The sequence below is a fragment of the Cucurbitaria berberidis genome (assembly GCF_010015615.1).
Source record: "Cucurbitaria berberidis CBS 394.84 unplaced genomic scaffold K460scaffold_3, whole genome shotgun sequence".
Taxonomy (NCBI): Eukaryota; Fungi; Ascomycota; class Dothideomycetes; order Pleosporales; family Cucurbitariaceae; genus Cucurbitaria; species Cucurbitaria berberidis.
Window position 1 is genome coordinate 808,399 of NW_024468937.1, and position 18,971 is coordinate 827,369.

The window sequence follows — 18,971 nt, forward strand, 5'->3', positions numbered from 1 at the left end:
GAGAGCTGCAATGCATGTTCCAGCTCAAGGGCGACTATGCGGGTGCCTTCTGCAGAGTTTATTGCATAACGGGCGGCTTCGGCCCAATGCCGCGCTTACGACGCGTATACAGGCAGAGTACAACAGCGTTCAGTTCAGTGGCGTCCTGGGCGATAGTTGATGAGGGGACTGTAGGTGTTGTTGATCGAAGCCAACGGCGAAAACGAACGTGGGTGAAGCGTGAGTGAAATGGCGAGGCTCGGGCGAGTCTTGGGCTAGTTCGCTTACGGTACCGGTAGTGGGTGGGCGGGAAGGCGCGCTCAGGCAGGTGTAAACACCACGACACGCCAGCTTGAACCAATCTGGAGCAAATTCACTGCTGATCACTGTCTCACTACATGCATGTGGCTGTAACAGCGCGATGCCTTCTATTGCTGGTAGATGCCCTCCAGCCTCTACTTTCGCCTGCTTCAACTGATGGACTCGGCAGACGAGCCGCCCGCGCTGCACGATGCGCTAGACTTATTGCATAAAGGCATGTATTGATATGCGGCTGGCCAGCAAAGATCAGTGCTTACAATGGATTGCAGCATCCAGGACACCAGCAAAGCAGCGGACAGTCAAAGTATCCAGCATAGTTGATGTCATCTGCCGACACGCGCTTCAACATGGACTCGACCAGGATGCCCTTCGAGACGTTGTACAGCTGGCGTCAGTAAAGACGAATTTAGACCAGACAAGTGTAACAACACTGGTCAAGAATCTGTATCCCGCTCAGTGGGTACCCGGTGATATCATTGTTACTGTCGTGGGGGCACTCGGTCAGGGTAAGGGCAAGCCTTCGCCGGCGACCCAAGATAGCCTCGTAAAGTGGCTCACGGCTGTCCACGAGATCATTGAAGATGCAAATGTCTTATCTCGCCTGTACGGTGTGCTGTTCAGCATGCTAGACATGATCAGTATCAGGTGCGCATCGCCCAAGTCCGATATCAATAATAGCCTGGGCTAAGTTTAGCAGGACCTCACTGTGTCATCTGCTATCATTGATTACTCGCAGAAAGCACGTCAAGCCGTTCCGAATACAACAACTGTAGGTAAACCCATGAGCATTCGAATGGGTTGTGCTCTTCAAACGAGTGCTGACTTGAGGTGCAGCCTTGAACTATCCCGGGGCCTCGGGAACGAACCTGCACTGCAAGGTCTTCTCCGCGTATACAAGGATTACTACCCCGACATCATTCTTGGAAGTACTTCCACGAGCCGGAAGTCATTTTCTCCGGTGAGTTCCCGTCTACTTGTGCCACTTGATCTGCAACTTCCTGCTCTATCTCGCTATATCCCCGCAAATGTCTGTCGTACTGTTGAACACATTACTGACCCTGTAGCGACCGGACTCGGTGTGGCGAACAAGGATCTCTGCCATCCAAGAAGCTAGCGCAGCAACGAACGACTCTTCAGTCGATCGTCATAATGGCTTCAGGGTGCTACGAAAAGGCCCAAAGAGGAGCAAGGTAGCAGTCATTCCCGAAGTTCACACCTACTACGCGACTGAGGTGAGTAGTCGGGAGCTATTTTTAGTCATGAGTCAGACTGACCATGTACGATAGAATTCTGTGACTCTCGAAGGGATCGACAACGTTGAAGATTTTGTGGAGAAGCTTGACAGGCTAGAGCCGCCAGGCCAGTTGGTTGCACTCCTCACTGATTCACTTCTACAAAAGTACGTTGAGCTGACGCCATCGCCGATCGTATCAACTCGAATCGATCTATGGCTTGCAACATGCCTTGAAGAACTGTATGAGGCTGAGGGTTTGGAGACTGGAGATGCACAGTACTTGTCTGAAGTTCTCGATGGACTTCTCAAGCATGCTCAGTACACAAAGGTGAATACGCATGTTACTCCATCTTTTACTTCACGAATTGACATCCAAAGGCCATGCACCCCACTGTCTTAGCGTTCCTCAAGGAGTATCTACCGATTTGGAACGGCCAGGAAAATGTTGACAGCATACTCGGTCTTCTGTCTTACATTCCAATCGACTCGTTCAAAGATGTTTACTCTACCTACCTTTCCTCCGCCGAACGAGCTTTAGCAGGCCATGGACCCTCCGCACACCCAAAGCTCATCGAATTTTACTCATCTCTCTTCCAGCATCAAGTATCCACAACATCCTCCAAGAACGACCGCCATTCGAGTTCAAGTCACCGAGTTCTCAAAGACCTCGTCGCACATGTCTCCGAACTGTCCACATCATTACTCCTTTCGTTGCCCTTGAACTCAGGCTCCAGTCTCATATCTTCTATCCTCGGCTTCTACGAGCTCCTCTCCACATCTTCCAAACCACACGTCATACCAATAATCCTACCACCAATGCATCTAATCTACCTGCTGGCTCAAAATGCTTCTTCAACAATGCTTTCCCGCGTCTACGGCATCATCGGCTCCTACAAGGTAGCCTTCGATCAGCATCCCAAGCCTGTAAAAGACTACTATCCCGTCTCTGTTACGGAAAGGCTGAACTCTTGTCTCCGCGATTTATACAACATGTTATGGGTATCTCGCGCTCTCAGCATCCAAGACCAGAAGTCCGTTGGATTGTACTGTGATCCATCACTGCGGGTTGCGCTCAAAGACTACCTGAGCAGCCTCGATCGCGATTATTCCATCAGCACCGCCTTTGCATTATCGAACAACGCCTGGCTGGCGTCGGGCTCGGCTGCCGCGTGGCGCGCGCTCGAAGAGAGGGATATTGAGACGGAAGGCTACGACAAGGATAGTATTCGATATCATCATGGTCCTGTGACTCCGCGTAGTCTGGAGGTGTTGAAGAGAAAAGGGGGTATCAATGTGGAGTGGGATGGCCCGATGGGCTACAAGGTCTTTGTTCTGAACTGGTTGGCGGAGAGGGGTTTGAGTGGGATCAAGCAATTTATGTTCGCCACTGTCACGGATCTGAAGGGCAAGGTGTGAACGCGTACGCGAAAAGGTTGTCTGTAGAAGTAGTAAAGAGCGACTGGAAGCAGTGAACTTTGAAGCAGGTGGCTATGTGATAGTGTGATGCTGATGATGTAACAGTGCTCGTAATCCTAATTTCAAGTATGATCAAACTGATCTTTTGCTCACATGTAAGACTACTATAGGGCAGTCAAGGCTAGTAGATAGCGAGTAGGGAATGAGAAGCAATGGATAGTAGAGAATTGGGTTGATTATATATATATATACATGTGTGTAGAGGAAGTCACCGGATAATGGAAAAGGAAGAAGACTCTCTCGACGTGCAAGTTCTTTTGATCAGTTCCGCCCTTGACTCCTTATTAAAAGGGTACTACGACGACCTCTCCATTAACGCGACAATTATCACCGCACAGCCGTCCCTTTTTTGAACGTCGCACTCCTCTCGTCCCAACCCTCACCTCCACCGCGTCTTCTATGCGCCTTGCTAGATCTCTTGTACTCGCCCTCGCTATCGTCGTAGTCATCTCTCCTCCTCCTCCGGTCTCGCCGACCTTCTTCTTTGCCGTCCCGGTACGCGTCTCGATGTCTATGATGATGTGGCGGATCCTCGCTCTTCGACCGTTCCGCGTACTTGCGCCCGCTGTAACCGCCGAGGAGCAGCCCAGCAGCCGTGCCTAGGCCAGGAAAGATGACATCGCCAATGATTGTTCCCGCGCCGGCGCCGAGAAAAGTGTCTCTGATTTTGCGGTCTTTCTTATCTGTTTTAGTATGTCTGTGGCCGCGGTCGCGCTCTCGATCGCTGTAATCTGCGTCGTGACTGTGACTGTGATGCCGACGATGTCGCTGTTGCGGTCGTGGCGATTCATCGCTATCTGATATCGAGCCTACATCGGTACTACGATCGGACTCCTGGTCTGCGAAGTGGACGCGTGCGGGCTGCGAATGGCTTCGGACGTGCTGAACAGGTGCACCTAGGTAACCGTTTTGTTGTTGCGGTGGAGGTGGGAAGTATGGCATGGCAGGTGAAGTTTGTGGGTACGGCGCAGTCGTTGTCTGCGGTCCTTTCGCGGGTCGCTGCTGCTGAGGGGGATGGTATACCTGCATTTGCTGTTGTTGAATTGGTTGTTGAGGGTATAGCGAGTAGGATGGTGGAGGCGTTTCCGCGTAAGTCGGAGCATTAAAGTGTTGGCGCGGATATGGTTGAGGTTGTTGATGCTGAGGTTGCGGTAGTTGTGATGGTTGCGAATACAGATTTGGGTTGTCATGGCTTGGGAGCTCTTGCGCACCCTGAGTGCCCGTATAATATTCCTGTGCTGCCATCTTCCTCGAGTCTTCAAATATGTAGGGTGTTTCGCCAAGTGTTGGAGATTCGTGAGTTGGAGAGGCTCCAGGGCGAACAATAGCTTTTCTAAATTTGATAATTCCAGCCTTCCTTCAATCAGTCGCTGTTGCCTGCACAAGGTCAGATTATCCGTTGCAAAGCGAAAGATGATCAAGTCGTGGATGATAAACGAGCCAAATCAGCCCTAGGCCCTAGTAAGTATATAAAGTAGTCAAAAGGTCTCGTGCAGCTGTCACGCTATAGGCCTACAAAATTGGTGCCACCCTCGACGTCATTGTGGTCAACAGATCAAGTTCGCAGGTGCTTAGTATGCATTTCGGAGATCCCGGCATGTTGTAAGCATGATCTGCAGGGCTGTTGATCAATTGGCAACGGTGGAGACATCGCCCGGGATTCTTCCTCGGTGCGAGAGGGGGTAGCTTGCTGAATACGCAACACGAAGAGTTCCGCATTCTGTCAGGTCCAAAGTCCTGGAAGCATTCGAACCACATAAAGAGAACTCTAAAGAGAAAGTAGAGCCAGAGAAGAATAAATGGGTGATTAAAGTATTCGCGCGCTGGGTATCGAATCGTAACTATAACACGGTCTTGAGGATCATCAGCCTCTGCCAAGAGGTAGTAGAACGCCCCCGCTCCATTGGACCGACTTCCACCTGCATCTGCAGAAAGCAAAAAGCCTGGGCACAAGTCATCATGATCTTGCCGCTTTTCCCGTCGGGACCAAGGGTACTTCCTGTGGCGAGTGTGCCTCGGCGTCTCCCCTTCTATCCTCGTAATCCTTGCGCATCGGTACGCCTTCGATTTTCTTGATATTCTTGCCCTCGTGCCACATCATGATGCCTGCAATACCAGCCACTATACATCCTAGGGCGACGAAGGTACCTGTCGCCCAGGATGGTCGCTTATATCGGTTGTAGTTGTACATATAGTAGCAGAGAACAACCTGGAAAAACGTGTTCCATGCATTGTTCCAGAGGACAAAATCCATCTTCCAACTTTTGGTCGGTGGAGCCCGTATTCCCGTTGGTGGCGGGTCCGGTATGGAACTGACAGGAATAGGCACAGCAGGGTCTTCGGGATCAACATACGTTGCGTCTGCCTCCTCGGGCAAACGATCCGAACCTGGGAGTCGAAACCATCCGCGATGTAGACCGGCAAGCCGTCGAATGCCAATATCCCTGCGTTTAGGGCCACCAAGTCTCCACCAACCCCACCAATATAGGTCTCTAAACCGCCAAGGTGCCAGACCGAAGCCAGTCACACAGAACAGTGCGTTTAGGATTTGCGAGTCGATTTCAATCCACTTTCGGCGCGGCGAGTTGATGTCGTTGCAACTGGGGACGCACATGGCTGGCGATGCGTTGCAAAGTAGTAGGAATAGCATCCCACCCCATGCGACCACGTTAAGTCCGTATATAGTGATAAGAAAGCCAGCGGGTGTCCGAAACCACTTCCAGAACCCTTTGAGACCGATAGCGAACGACCGCTTCCAGGGCAACTTGGGTGGCGGTACGTAGCCATTCGCATACTAGGAGAAGAGGTTAGTGGATCGTTTCGATCGCAATGCTCGAGCTCGACTTGTTCGTGCAAAGCAGGCGAAAAGAGGATGGATATTTTCGGTATATATTATACACCAGCATGCAGATCGAGTAAAGCAATAATCGACGTACCTGTCCAGAGGACGTCCGCATCATCTTCTCAGCCGTTTCGGAGCTATGCTCTGACTCGACGCCAGGCACAGTCTCCTTGTCTTGACCATCATGTCTCGGCACATCTTGGGTTCTCTCCTCTGTCAATGCAGGAAAAGGCTCCGTAGCAAGCGCGTTGTTTGAAGATGCCATCTTCTTTGTTCCTGGTGTTCGTTCCGTGGGCGATCTCTCTTCTCCCTGACTTGTGCGTGAACCTGCCCTCTTCCGCTGTGTCTCCTCACACCACCCTTCGGTCCCAAAGGAGCCTTTCCTGATGTCTGACAGCGATGGCGCCTTGGACGCGGTTGCGCCAGTCGCTGCCCACATTCCTGGAGGAGGAGTGGCCCCCATAAGCTTGATGCTGGCTGTGCGTATCCTACTCGAGGCTGTAGAAGTAGTCGTCGAAGTTCTCTGGCGCGTTTCTGTGGTAGGCGACTCGGTAGTGGGACTCTGTGCATTGGGGTCGCGCAGTCCTTCGGGCTGTGGGAAGGGAACTGGAGTCGGTGCGCTCGAGGCTGGGTTCGAATTGGAGGACGCCATGACTGTTGTATAGCACGGTGGCGACTTGCTGGGACTGTGTTGTAGGAAGCCTGTCCACGTCCCCAGCTTCGGTGACGCAACCGGGGAGGCCAAGCTGGTCGACTCGCTGGCTGAGTTGGCAGTGACACGGCCCCTAGGCGGTATCCTTGAGTTTCAGAAAAATAGCAGTCGTCACCTTAGTCGAGGCATGGCTAAATAGGTCTTGCTTGCAAGAAGCAACAGCCGCGACAACATGGTTGCGACGATGGCATGATATAAGGCAAGGGTCAAAACGACTGGGGAATGGGGCTAGGACTGTTGCGGAAGTGGCGCTGTCACGGACCTCGGCATACACTTAGGTAATACGCGTCTTCGCGCTCAGCATTTTAGCCATAGGACTGTAATCCACATCTTGTATGCCATTTGATTTCACGTCATAGCTATGCACTTAGCAAGGCTTCCGATTTATGCTATTGTCGCAATTCATGCTACCATCTCCATATCACCGGTAAGCTCCCTTCCCACCCTTTACTTATTACAAGACTTGATAGTTGCAATATACATCGAACTTGATGAAGAATTACTTTCACAACATGAACGAGTATGCACACCATCTAGTATCTAGTAAAAATCACTTTAGTTCTTAACATTATCATAGTGTAACCTATATACTAATACGATTTTCCCCACCGTCAAACGCCAAACACCGAACCGAAAATGCTGTATATTCAAGTCAAGTCATTAAAGTGTCATCACATCATCTAAGCCCCAATCGCCTGCGGATGCCAGAACACCGACTGAGGATCAACCTGCTGCTTCAGCGCCGCGAGCCTCGAGTACACCGCAGTCCCATAGTAGAGCCTGTGTGCCGTCGCAGCATCATAGCTCGGGTCCACGTAGTTCAAGTATGCGCCAAACGTCGTCTGCGGCTGGGCGGTGATGATGGCGTTGTTGATACCGTTGATGAAGTCGACCGACTCGGCCCCGTAGCCGTAGTTTTGGAGGACCCAGAGGCTGTTGCGCTCGCTGTAAGCAGCAAAAGTGGTGTCCTTTGAATTGATCGCGGATCCTGGGCCGCCATAGAGGTTGATGATGACAAAGTACTCAACGTCGCCATTCGTTTTCAGGTAATCGTATAGAGCGTTGACAGTCTTGGCCACAAGACCATCTGGTTCAGGGACCGTAACCGACTTTGCGAAGAAGGTGTCGTGCTCGTCGTAGCCGGTTAGGGGCTCCTTGATAGCAGTCTTGTCCGACACCTTCACAAGGTAGTCATACCAGCTCATCGATTGCACCACGTTAACTGAGGCGCTTGGGAGAGTACGCAGCAGTTCAGTCTTCACCTTCGCGGTGAATTCAGCTACGGTGCCGAAATACGCGCCGCTAAGACTGTACGTGCCGCTATTATCCAGGTACACGCCGAAAGAGATCTTGTTATCGACCACCGAGGCATTCTTCGCGACGTCCTGGAGGTGAAGGAACGTGTTGGTGAAGACACTCTTGGAGTTCAAGACACCGTTTAGGTTGAACTGAAAGTAGGTGATACTAGCTGGCGCGGCGCGGGTCTGCAGGTAAAAAGTTGTGACGATACCGAACGAGTCGGCTGCTCCCCTGATAGCCCAAAAGATATCGGGGTTTTGGCTGGAAGTAGCCTTGACGAGAGTGCCATTCGCGAGGACGACATCAGCAGCAATGATCTGATCCATGGCAAGCCCCCAGTTGCGCGAGGTATGACTGTAGCCTCCATGGGTAAAATGGCCACCAATACCAACACCAGGACAGGTTCCGTGTGACAGAGCAGCATTGCCTTGGTTGAAAATTCCATCAGCGAGATTGCCCAGACGGACACCTCCTCCTACTGTGGCGACACGAGTACCTTGGTCAAGTTGGATCGTCTGCATGGGCTGAAGGTCGATCATCATGGAGCCGTCCTTACCACCAGAGCTGAAGCTGGCATACGAATGACCACCTGACTTCGCTTGCACCTTGAGTTTAGATTGACCAGCACAAACCACAGCATCCTGGACGTGTTGATTGGTGTTCGGGAGGACAACGACGGCGGGCTTGTAAGGAAGACGTAGATTGTACGGCTCGACAAGCTCAGCGTAGGCGGAATCGGAGGTCATCTTGTATGGGACGTTTTTTCCGTTCAGACATTGTAGGACAGAGCCAGAAGGTGTCGCTGAAGGAGATGCAGAGGCCGATTTGGTAGTGCTGCTCGACTGTACAGTGGATGCCTTCGTTGTCGAGACAGGCGCTGAAGATGAAGCTGAAGCTGGCTTTGAAGTGGAAACAGGCTTGGAGGTAGTACCGCTGCTGGTACACGAACCGAAGGCTGAGTTGCAGCCAGTTCCACAGTGTCCAGTAGTCGATCCGCACCAGCCGTACTGGGAGCAACAGTTGCCATATGACGAGCCCTGGCAAGTGTAACCTTTTGTGCCGGCGCAAGTTCCATCTGAAGATATCGCTCTCTTTGCTAACGGGGCAGCAGGCGATGCGTGGGCGAGGCCGACGGAGAGGAGGCCCGCCGTAAAGGAGACAAGGAACTTCATCGCGGAGTAATACGTTCCAAATATTCCGGGGCTGTCGACTGCCTTAAATCCAAAGGTCCAGGTCCTTAGCAAACAAAAAAGTCCGGTAGCGTTCCACGGACGTAGACCTCGCTATGTCGAAACGGAACAACGACCGTATGGTAGGAAAACTGGATTTCGAAACGAAAGATGGGTCGAAATAGCGACAGACAGTACAGCTGAGGTTCCTACAAAACAAAGACTTACGATGTGCGGGAACAAGATGATTTAAACTCCCCCAGCGCCTTCAGCTCCCCGCTCCGTACCTGCATCATCGACCAGATGCTCCCGACGAGAAACCTACCAAGTCGACGCTAACTCCAGCATGTGGCCTCCACGCTCCTGGCTGACCATGTGTCGATCCGTAACCTGGCCTGCCACTCCGGTCTTACTGACTCCTAACACGAGCTGACAAGCAGGGACGGCGCACAAGACTCGTGGAAGTTTGTGAGGCAGCGTAGACTTGTTTCGCCGCCACATTGTGCCGCCAATAAGCCTCCATGACGTGCGATGACTGTCTCCGCATGCCAGCGTTGCATCTTGTCAATGAACGGCTGCAGTAGGTCGCGACCGGTTCGCCTAAGGCGTCGGCGCCATGCCATGTAGTGGAAGAAAAGCTGAGCGCCCAAGTAAGCGTGTGGCTCCGAGATGACGACTCATTTTCGCTTTCAATTTTCGCCCATCGCCGTCCGAAACCCCACTACAACACCTCTTATTGGGTACGCAGGGGCATCGCATTGGTTTTCTAGAATGAGAGTTATTAAAGGCGTGAAACTTCGGTTTAGTTTGCAGGGGGGTAGGTTGTAAACCTGGGTGGAATCCCGTTGCGGCCAGGGCTAACGGCTGGAAGCGATGTTTCTATTTTGGGAAGCGAAAGCGGGAAAGGGGACGGTGGGACTTCGGGACAACGCAGAAACATTGCATAGTCGATAGCAAAAGCAATTACGGTCGTGGTGAGTAAGTCATATTTCTTTCATGTAACGAACCTACTTTCAAGCTGCCGTTTATGCTCTGTAATGTCAGGATGCAGCGTAGTGGACTTCAGCGTGTTGTCCAGGTCATCTCACGACCGCAAAATATGTTGAGGAAAGCCAACCTTTCTCAACAAAGACTACAAATTAAGAGAAGCCTTGGAAATAGTGTCATGCTTACCTAATATTGGGATGCATTGGCTCCTTTAAGGTTTAAATATCGCGGGTGGCACCTCGTATACGCGACGAGTCAATATATAAGCACGACAATGGACACACGGACGGTAACATTGCAGCGAAGCCTAGGACAGTTGCTACATGTTCATTATTGAAGGTAAAACCTCTATGCGCCCAGTATTATCTACTAAACAATACTATGTCTCGGCCCATCTGTATGCGAAAGGCCGTTGTTCCATCTGAAAATACATTACGACTCCGCAACCTTTTTTGCGACTAGAATGACGCCATTGAATTCCACATGCCTTGGAACAGACCATTAGGTTTTTTACAAATGTCCCCTAAGAAAAGGCCTAGAGCGCCTACGCCCCAAGACTACCTGTTAAGCTATCGCCAGTCTGTGGAGGTGTACTTTGCGTGCGGAAATGTTTGTGGTTGGGGTTGAATCCTCCAGGGTGTGGTCGAGCCAACGACCAACCACGGTATCAAATCCAAACATGGCGAGTCTGATACATTGGTGGAGTAATCGACTGAACGCTTCAATTATGACTGTTCTTACGGATGCATAAATCCGTCACCAGTCATCTTACACTGGGTCTGCAGCGCGAAACTGTCCTCGAATCCTTGGACCTGCGCTTGCGAAATATGGACGCGCCTTGGGCTCAGCTTGGTGGTGGTCTTGTGAGCGTTGCGTTTCTGGCTGTAACCTGACACGCATTTGCCGCTGTTTCCCCATTGCGCATCAGCCGCTGTCTTCCAAACGGCAGTGATGTCAACAGTCATCTCTGGGGTGTAAAAGAGACGGCAGTCAGCTTCCTCGTAGACAAATTGCAATGCAACACCCGAGGTATCGTTCTGAGCAAGTCCATCGCGGGTGTTTACACCAGGAGCACCGCTAGCACGATTAAAGGGAAGGTCACTGTAGTAGTCCCTCTTAAGAATGGAGCTGTTGAGCGATGGAGTGTATCGAATAGCATATTGCGCCAGTTGTTGAATATAGCCAAACTGGTAGTTGTTCACGCCCTTGACGCCGCCGATAGCTTGGATCCGGTTCTTGTTGCTGCGACCTCCCATGGCAATGGTCTTGACACCGGCCTGCTTCGTCATGAGTTCACTGAAGATGGTACATGTCGATGCACAGTAGCCATCTGTCAAAAGGACGATATTCTCCGGGTTGAACTTGGGTGGCCCAGTAACATTGGCGAGGGGGCCGTATCCAGTTATGTTGATACCACCGGAAGAGTATGTAATATGGACATCGGAGAGATTCCAGCGATTTAGAGTGGTGTATTTGTCTAAAACGGGGGTCAGTAAAGCTCAGAGACTGGTTCTTTCTAGCGAGCAACTCACCTCCATTCACCTCTTGAGGACCAAACTTCTCTTCCCACGACGAGAAAGGCTTCGCATCCACCGTCATATCATAGTGGTAATCAAAGTAAGAGGCCTGAGCCTGCAGGATAGTGCTGTTCGTTGTTGACTCTCGCTCGAACTGCGAGGCATATGCGCTGAAAGACTGACCAATGAGGTCAACAGCCTCAATCGCACGGAATCGGTTGGCACCATACGGATCCAAATCCGGGAACAATTGCTTGAACATGTCGTAGCCTTGCAGGATAGTACCTCCTCCATTGGCTTGCAGATCAATGATCAACTTGGTCTTGCCATCCGCCAGTGCTCGAGGAATGAAGTCTTGAGTAACACGCTGGAAGGGTATCTCTGCGCTGGTAGAACCCACAAAGTTCGGCACCTGCAATACCGCAACATCCTCGTAACCGGGGGCATCGATGTAGAAACCGTTGATGAGATTCTGAGGGCCTGCAATGATGGGAGCAGGGTATCCAGGAGGTACCGCAGCGGAGATGGCAGTTGAGGCGGCAGTTGAAATGGTCTTAGGAATCTCAGTGTTTAGCTGCTTGGACTGATTTTGCACCTCGTCCGCTTCGCGGCCCCAGCTAAACCACTTGGTAGCCAGATCCTCGCCGGTGCTGACATTGCGGAAACTGATCGATGTACGAGCGTAATTCTGCATCGTATATTCAGAACCGTTGGCAAACTTCAAGGTCGTGCTAGCTCCAGGATACACGAATCGTCCACGGCCACCTCCAGTAAACATACCAGTCACGCTGCCAGAAGCGCCAAGGCTGACTTGCGCAAGCTCGTAGAAGAGATTATTGTAGAGGGCGTCGCGATCTTGAAGCGAGCCAAGCTGGCTCAGATTTTCAAGAAAATCTGTTGCTTTTTTACCATCAATCTCCACAACAGGAGACGGCGTATAGGAGATATTCTTGAATTGCATACCCAGCACGTCGGCAAAGACAAACACAGCAGGCAGCTGGGTGCCATCTTCAGAAACGGACACTAGTGGGACACGTCGAGCCCAGGTGAAGATGCCACCAACAGAGTCCGGAATGTAGGCAAAGTGACCATCATGGGCAGACTGGATCAGAGTGTAAAGCGTCCAGCCAAAGTCGTACTCGTTCTGGAAGCGTCCGGAGTCGATATCGGAATCAATCTTGTCGAGTCCACCAATGATATCGATAGGCGGTTGAACCTTATCCGCATAATCAGCAGGAGGGTTCTTTAGCTGCGAAAGTGTGCTCTGCCAGTCAATGTATGGTCGAATGGCTCGGATGAGCCGCTTGCCTGAAGTGGCGTTGAAGGGAACGGCTTTGATACAATTCCACGCCAGCTCTGCGGGAATCTCCTGCTTGACGACTGACGTTCCATCGCCGTACATGTATTGTGAGACCTGGGCGCATGGTGCTGTAGACGTGCTATTATCTTGGCGGGTCTGGATATGTGTGCGAGAGGGCGAGATAGGATTCGCTGTTGCAAGAGTGGTAAGACCCGCGAGAGCGAGGGTAGCGAAAGCCTTCATGGTGAAGTAAAACAACACGACCTGAGGCAAGTGCACCTGACCTGGGAGGTAGTCGCTACACTGGATTGCTGATGATGATGTAGCGAGGGGTGGTCGAGGTGTGATTCAGCAATTAAGAAGACCCTTCTTGCGCTCGATAGTGATCGGTCGGGGACGGTATAGATTGTTGTGGTTGAGATTAGCTGCTTAAAAGGTGAAGCAGAGAACGACGTAGGATCACGTGGGATCACTTAAGACGACCACGGTTATTGACGCTGTAATTACTATGGACACGGGATATTAGGTGTCCAAGGGGAGAGATGCCTAAAGAGGTGACGGGTTCCCAGCTCTTCTTATGAACGGGGTCAAGACACTAGGAGGTTGGGGGTACGGGACTGATCGCAAAGATGGGTCCGCCCGAGTACAGATATGGCAGCGAAAAGTTTCATCGACGCAAGCACCGACTGCTTGGTCCACATGGGTTGGGAAGAGTGTGCACTAGTTGTAAGGGTGCTCAAGCCGAGTACAAACGGGCATTCGAACCGGTGACACCATCACATCCGTCCGCACTTCTCCTGAATCGACATATCCATGCGGCCCTTGACTTGCGGTGGGCCGCAGGGCCATTGTATCTGCAACAGCCACCAAAGAGCCGGGCGCATCATATGGACTAGAGGCGTAGCCTATATGCAGGCATAAAGTCAACACGGTGCATTTCGACGCCAGCCCGTCACGCCAAACAAGCGACGTGGCGGCGAAGTAAGGACTCTGCGTGTCGGGCATGGCGCCCTGGCGATTGGATGTTTGGCTGTAAGCCGAGAAGACGACAGGAAGGCTACCAGAGGTGCGTTGTGGGTTGCAACGACATCGAAGAGTGCGGGTCTGACGGGTGGTGGAAAGAAACGAAACATGGACTTGGCGGGGGGTCTGTCTACTGCAGATCAATGCAGGCGCAAGCAACCCCAGCATCCTCCTAGCCACTCGCCACAGCCGCATGCACGACCAGCTCATCGCCCGCCCAACCAACGTGCTGTTGTACCGACTTTGTCTGCGCCAATTGTTCGTCTTTCGAGCCCACTCACTGCGTTTGTCACTGCCAGAAAGCAACCGTTACTGTGTCACACGTCGTTCTGCAAGCCATCCTTTGGGCAACCCGACCTCTTCATCCGCAATCTGGGACCGGCTTTGCAAACCTCGGCTTTATTACTCTGCCCTGTGCAAGATCGGCACCCCTGCCCACCTTTTTCTCCTTGCAACTTCCGCCCTCTAATAAGCGGTGCGGGTCAGTAGAGCGATTTACGCACTCGCGAGGCTGGAGCTTCACCGCGTGGTGACAGCGTGGAAAACATGTCCTGGGACATCTCCCTTGCCTTGACATCGAGGCCGACGAAAAGACAACGAGAACCCGCGTCCAATCTGTGGCTCAAGTGCCTCAGCGAGGTCGGCTGTGGCACGGCGTGCTACCTGTAGCCCTAGCAACTTTATCTTCCGCCTCGCACGAGGTTGGACCACAACATCGTGAAAAGTCACGTTGTTTCAGGTACTCTTCGCTCTAACGCTGTAGCGTCGCCCATCTCTCAACTTCTCCACAAAACCCACTTGGCTGTAGCACGCGGATCACCAGCTCAACTGTCACTATGACGACGTCTCGTTAAAACTAACCATCTTGGAGCCGTGTTTAGCGTCCTCTCTAGTCATAAACCTTCTATCTAGTTCATCATGTAGCGCCAAAGGAACCGTCACATTACGAGATACGCCTAGATTACGAAGACAAAAAACTTGTTTCAATTCCTCTCCAGGTTTCGCGAAAATAATCTGAAAGCCTAGCAAGATTAAGTTGGAAGGATCCGTGGATCTCCCGGCAGGCAAAAGATTGTGCAACCACCAGCCACCTCTGTGCAATCACTAGCAAGTAGCATTCGAATATGCTGTCCTCTTTGGAAAGACGGTCTGGACTCGACTATCAACAGATCACGTTGCGCCCGACTGCATATAACCACACAAAGACGCAGGAACCCCGGGACAAGCCCGTACTTGACTATAGTGCGGCACGAGTAATCATCAACTTTCAGGCAAATAAACCACTCTGTCTGCAACGACGAACGGCTGTTACTGAACCCATGAAATATCGATTGTACGAATTCTCCTTGCCGCAAGCACAGTAGTCGTAAATGTGACCTCTTTGTGCGCGGATTCCCCTTATATTACTTCACCGGTATGAGCACACTTCGTGCACTCCGAGTACTAGTGATCAAATATACTTGTTGAAACGACAGAGACGACCGTCGCTCACAATTCAATATCTACATGTGTTATAACGATACTAATTATCAACGTGTAACCGTGACTGTACACTTGTCCGTACGACTTCCCCTGAATCACTCCACAACTGAAGAAATACACACTGTAATGCGACGTTTAGCATCACTCTACCGATAGTTCCTGGTGCAACGTACGCTCCCTCTCGTATAGTGCATGTCCAGCATCACAATCTTTTTTCCGCCTTAAACGTATGTACACACCGAAAATTACTTCAATTACAAACATCCATAATCCCCTCCAATATCTTCTCTCACTTCAATAGTCTAGAGTCTTAGCTCCACCTGCTCGTTGATCAAAGACGCGTTCGCATGATCGTGGTGATTCTTCTCCTTGATCAAAGCATTGTACTGCCACACACGTTAGCCTTCGTCATGTCACCGTAGGAGGATCACTTACCTTGAATCCAAAATTCAACACAAGCGCAAACGCGAGCCCCACGCAGACTACTAGTGGCCCCGTCACAGCATCAAAGTCCTTGCCGCTTCGCTCCCTGATCAGCTTACTTCTATACCAATACATGCCATACCCCCAGGCCAGCGTAAACGCCGAGATAGAGGTATACACCACCGCGAGTGCTCTGGCAATGTTATTACCTTCGCCAGCTGCATTGTACAGGCCTAGGGATAGAGAAGCCAACAGAACGGACACGTGCTGCCACTTAATGAAGGTACGTTGGTTCGCGAGCCAGACTTTGGCTTCAACGCGTACGGGGCCTTGGTCCTTGATCCACACGCCGGGGTCCCGGATCCCGGGGGGTAGTTGAATTTTACGCTGTTGTTTGCGGGCGTATTTAGATGTAGAGAATGAGGGGAATAGGGAGGTGAGGCCACTGAACTTGGTCTTTCCAGCCGGTTGTGCGTCATCGTCATCAGAATCGAGCTCTTCACTTATGCGGTTGCCGTTTTCTTGTTGGAACTGTTGCGAGAGGTGGGAGCCGACTGTGGGTAGAGGGGGGTTTACTGCAGGCTGAGTATGTGCTGCAGCACTTGCGCTCTTTGCGATGGAGCGTGAAACAGCTGGTGAGCCAACTGGTGAGGCGATCGAAGGGCGGAAGCTAGGACTTGCGCGGGCGCCGAAAAGGGAGCCCACTGCGAACTCGTCCTCCGCAACTTTGCGTTTCTTTTCTTGCTCGTCGTCGAAAGCCTTCTCGGGTTCTTTCCTAATGTCATTGTCGACCTCACTAAGCCAGAATGGGAAGGTGTTGACGTTATCCTCGAAGAGCTTCGCTACACCGTGGACGAACTTGGAGAAGCGAGGCGATTCTTTAACCAGATGTGAATGTATCAGGTCCTCAATCCACTCGTACTTCTTCATGCCCTTGACCTTGATCTCAAGCATTGCGTATGGGAATTTGTGAATTTCTCCCTTCTTGATGGCCTTGAATGGAAACTCCATTTGTCCATTGTCGATATCTCGCCTGTGCCAATCTTCAGGATCGCGGCAAGGCCTATCCATATCCAACGCATCTTCGCGGATCAAGGCAAGGTTGGTGTCGAGCGAGATGCGAACACGATCGTCGCCGGGTATCTGGAAGGCGGTGCGAGTGTAATTGGCGCGCAGTACTGGCTGGAGGTCCTTGTCTTTGATGAAGCCCTGAATGTCTGTAACGGCCTTCTTGAAGCCGTCGACTTGTTTCTGATCCTTGTTGGGGCGATACTCCATCTTTTCAATGCTTTTCTCCATATGGTATTTGTCGTCAAGGAAGGCCTGCACGTATTTGGCCTTGATGGGGAATCGGACTTCTTCGGCGGAATTGCCTTCCTTGATGACCTTTTTCTCAAACATGATTTCAGGCTTCTCTCCCAGCTGTCCGTACCACCGAAGCCGCAGCGAGGAGGCATCGGGCTTGCTGTTGACCTTGTCCGAATACAGGGAGAAGTTGGGATTGTCAAAGTAAATCGAGGTAATGGTAGGGTCGCGCTGGGTGCCTTCGGCGATCTTGGACGACTGGGGGTTGTATACGAGGACGGGAAGACGGCGGAGGATGACGGTCTTGACTTCGAAGAGGTTGTCCATGTGGACCCAGACTGCCCTAGATTAGCTTATGTGGGCAATTGACGCAAGGTGTGCAGCTTACATTTGTGAGAGACGAAGCCTTCGCCGCTTGTGCTGTTTTCAGCAAAGGACAAAGCCTCCTTAGGCTTGCCTTCCAGGCTCTGTCGGACAAATGAGTACAACGCCGACAATCTGTATAACAGCGGCGAGGCATCTTCGGTGTTTAGCGGGTGTCGGGCGATACGGGCGTCAATGAAGGGCCGTAGTTTGTACGAGTTGCCGCGAAGCTTGTCGTGCTTCTTCGTCGCCTTGATGATGGCGGTGAAGTTGAGCCTACTAAAGCCCTCCAGCTCCTTGGTCTCCTTTGTGATGTTGTCCAGCTCGCCCAGCACCTCCTTCAGGAGCTTCTCCCTCTCCTGCTGGCTGAGATTGGGTTTCTTTGAGCCATCGCCAGCCTGCGCAAACGGACCTTCGCCTTCCTTGTCGTCCTCCTTGTCTTCGAATTGGATGCCAATAGCCAATGGCTCCAGCTTCTTTTCACACGCAGAGGTTCGATCGCGAAGCTTCTGCGAGATGTCCCTGATGAAGTTGTGCACTTTTTCCAGTTGCACGTTGGCAAGCTCGTCTACGAAAGCGCTCTCATCGTCGGTGGTCCAGCTGTCGTCGTCCTCGTTGTCCTTGAGTAGCTTCTTCAGCTTATCGTAGTCGATGTATTGGTCTTTCCATGGGGCATAGACGCTCCTGCGCAGCGTTGTGCCAAACTTCATGATAGGCTTCGCGACTTAGCGAAGGGTGCGGAATGCAAAGAGTGTAGCACCAGCAATTGCTATCCAATGTAGCAATAGCTTGGTATAAGAACGGCAGGGCAGAAAAGCTCTGTGTCGAGCAAGAAGCTGGATGGCTGGTGGGGAGCTTCCTTCAGCCAATGCCCAGCCAATCGTTGAGCACGTGTTCCGCCTGCCGTACTTAGGGCGTCATCGCCGCGCGCACCGTTAGCTCCAGCCTAGTAACCGTTCAGGAAAAAGCAACCACCATCAACGCTGCTTTGATACCCTCACAGTACTATCATGGTAGGACTTTTTTGCTATAGCGGCATGGGATCCTTCATCTTGCAATTCTCCCTAGCATATCACCTAATATTCAACATGTGACCGCGCGTACTAGCGCGCTGCTCGTATACGGTCAGTCCAGAGGCATGGTCTCTGACACGCTGAAAGTCACTGAGGACTTTTACTCATGCTTTTGCCTAGTAACACTGGTTGGGGCCTTCAACCTTATTGACCAGTATTCCGGCAGTCTACTGCTCTCCAAACATCACCATGCCACTGCTCGAAACCCGCCTCCTCACCTACATTCGACTTCAACATTGAGCCCAGTCGTCACTCGCAACCTTACCTTCATGGAGCTAGATGGCCTTACAACACTGATCGAAGAATCACATGCGACTCGTCACACGCAGGTGTGATCCTGTCGCGCTGGGTTAAGGCGCATTGGTGACGCTTGGAGAGAAGCTTGAAATCCTCCACTAAAGAGCTGACTGTAAGGTAAAAGTTTCTTAAAAATTCATGAATAATCTGGGAGCAAGTACACATGGCC

General features: G+C 51.6%; 6 protein-coding genes across 6 annotated transcripts; 1 reads left to right on the forward strand and 5 right to left on the reverse strand.

The window, feature by feature from the left end:
* Positions 1–272: 272 nt before the first annotated feature.
* K460DRAFT_365718 (Mis6-domain-containing protein) lies at positions 273–3,125 on the forward strand. The gene is made up of 8 exons (XM_040933233.1): positions 273–416; positions 470–514; positions 570–945; positions 998–1,069; positions 1,135–1,258; positions 1,365–1,532; positions 1,587–1,862; positions 1,913–3,125. The coding sequence occupies exons 1-8, from the start codon at positions 401–403 to the stop codon at positions 2,948–2,950; spliced, it is 2,115 nt and encodes a 704-aa protein (XP_040787320.1). The 5' UTR covers positions 273–400; the 3' UTR covers positions 2,951–3,125.
* Positions 3,126–3,337: 212 nt separating this feature from the next.
* On the reverse strand, positions 3,338–4,255 carry K460DRAFT_354644 (uncharacterized protein; the record flags this gene model as incomplete). The annotated part of the gene is made up of 1 exon (XM_040931801.1): positions 3,338–4,255. One exon carries the CDS (start codon positions 4,253–4,255, stop codon positions 3,338–3,340), a length of 918 nt encoding a protein of 305 aa, XP_040787321.1.
* Positions 4,256–4,967: 712 nt separating this feature from the next.
* On the reverse strand, positions 4,968–6,504 carry K460DRAFT_283662 (uncharacterized protein; the record flags this gene model as incomplete). Its single annotated transcript, XM_040928674.1, has 2 exons — positions 4,968–5,804; positions 5,947–6,504. The coding sequence occupies 2 exons, from the start codon at positions 6,502–6,504 to the stop codon at positions 4,968–4,970; spliced, it is 1,395 nt and encodes a 464-aa protein (XP_040787322.1).
* A 663-nt stretch (positions 6,505–7,167) lies between these two features.
* Positions 7,168–9,400, reverse strand: K460DRAFT_365720 (carbohydrate-binding module family 18). Its single transcript, XM_040933234.1, has one exon. The coding sequence runs from the start codon at positions 9,033–9,035 to the stop codon at positions 7,245–7,247; it is 1,791 nt and encodes a 596-aa protein (XP_040787323.1). The 5' UTR covers positions 9,036–9,400; the 3' UTR covers positions 7,168–7,244.
* Positions 9,401–10,756: 1,356 nt separating this feature from the next.
* K460DRAFT_405045 (peptidase S41 family protein-like protein) lies at positions 10,757–13,079 on the reverse strand (the record flags this gene model as incomplete). The annotated part of the gene is made up of 2 exons (XM_040936795.1): positions 10,757–11,496; positions 11,552–13,079. The coding sequence occupies 2 exons, from the start codon at positions 13,077–13,079 to the stop codon at positions 10,757–10,759; spliced, it is 2,268 nt and encodes a 755-aa protein (XP_040787324.1).
* A 2,122-nt stretch (positions 13,080–15,201) lies between these two features.
* K460DRAFT_365722 (SPX-domain-containing protein) lies at positions 15,202–18,269 on the reverse strand. Its single transcript, XM_040933235.1, has 3 exons — positions 17,458–18,269; positions 15,777–17,407; positions 15,202–15,727 (listed from the first exon to the last, which is right to left on the reverse strand). The coding sequence occupies exons 1-3, from the start codon at positions 18,140–18,142 to the stop codon at positions 15,644–15,646; spliced, it is 2,400 nt and encodes a 799-aa protein (XP_040787325.1). The 5' UTR covers positions 18,143–18,269; the 3' UTR covers positions 15,202–15,643.
* Between the last annotated feature and the right edge of the window lie 702 nt (positions 18,270–18,971).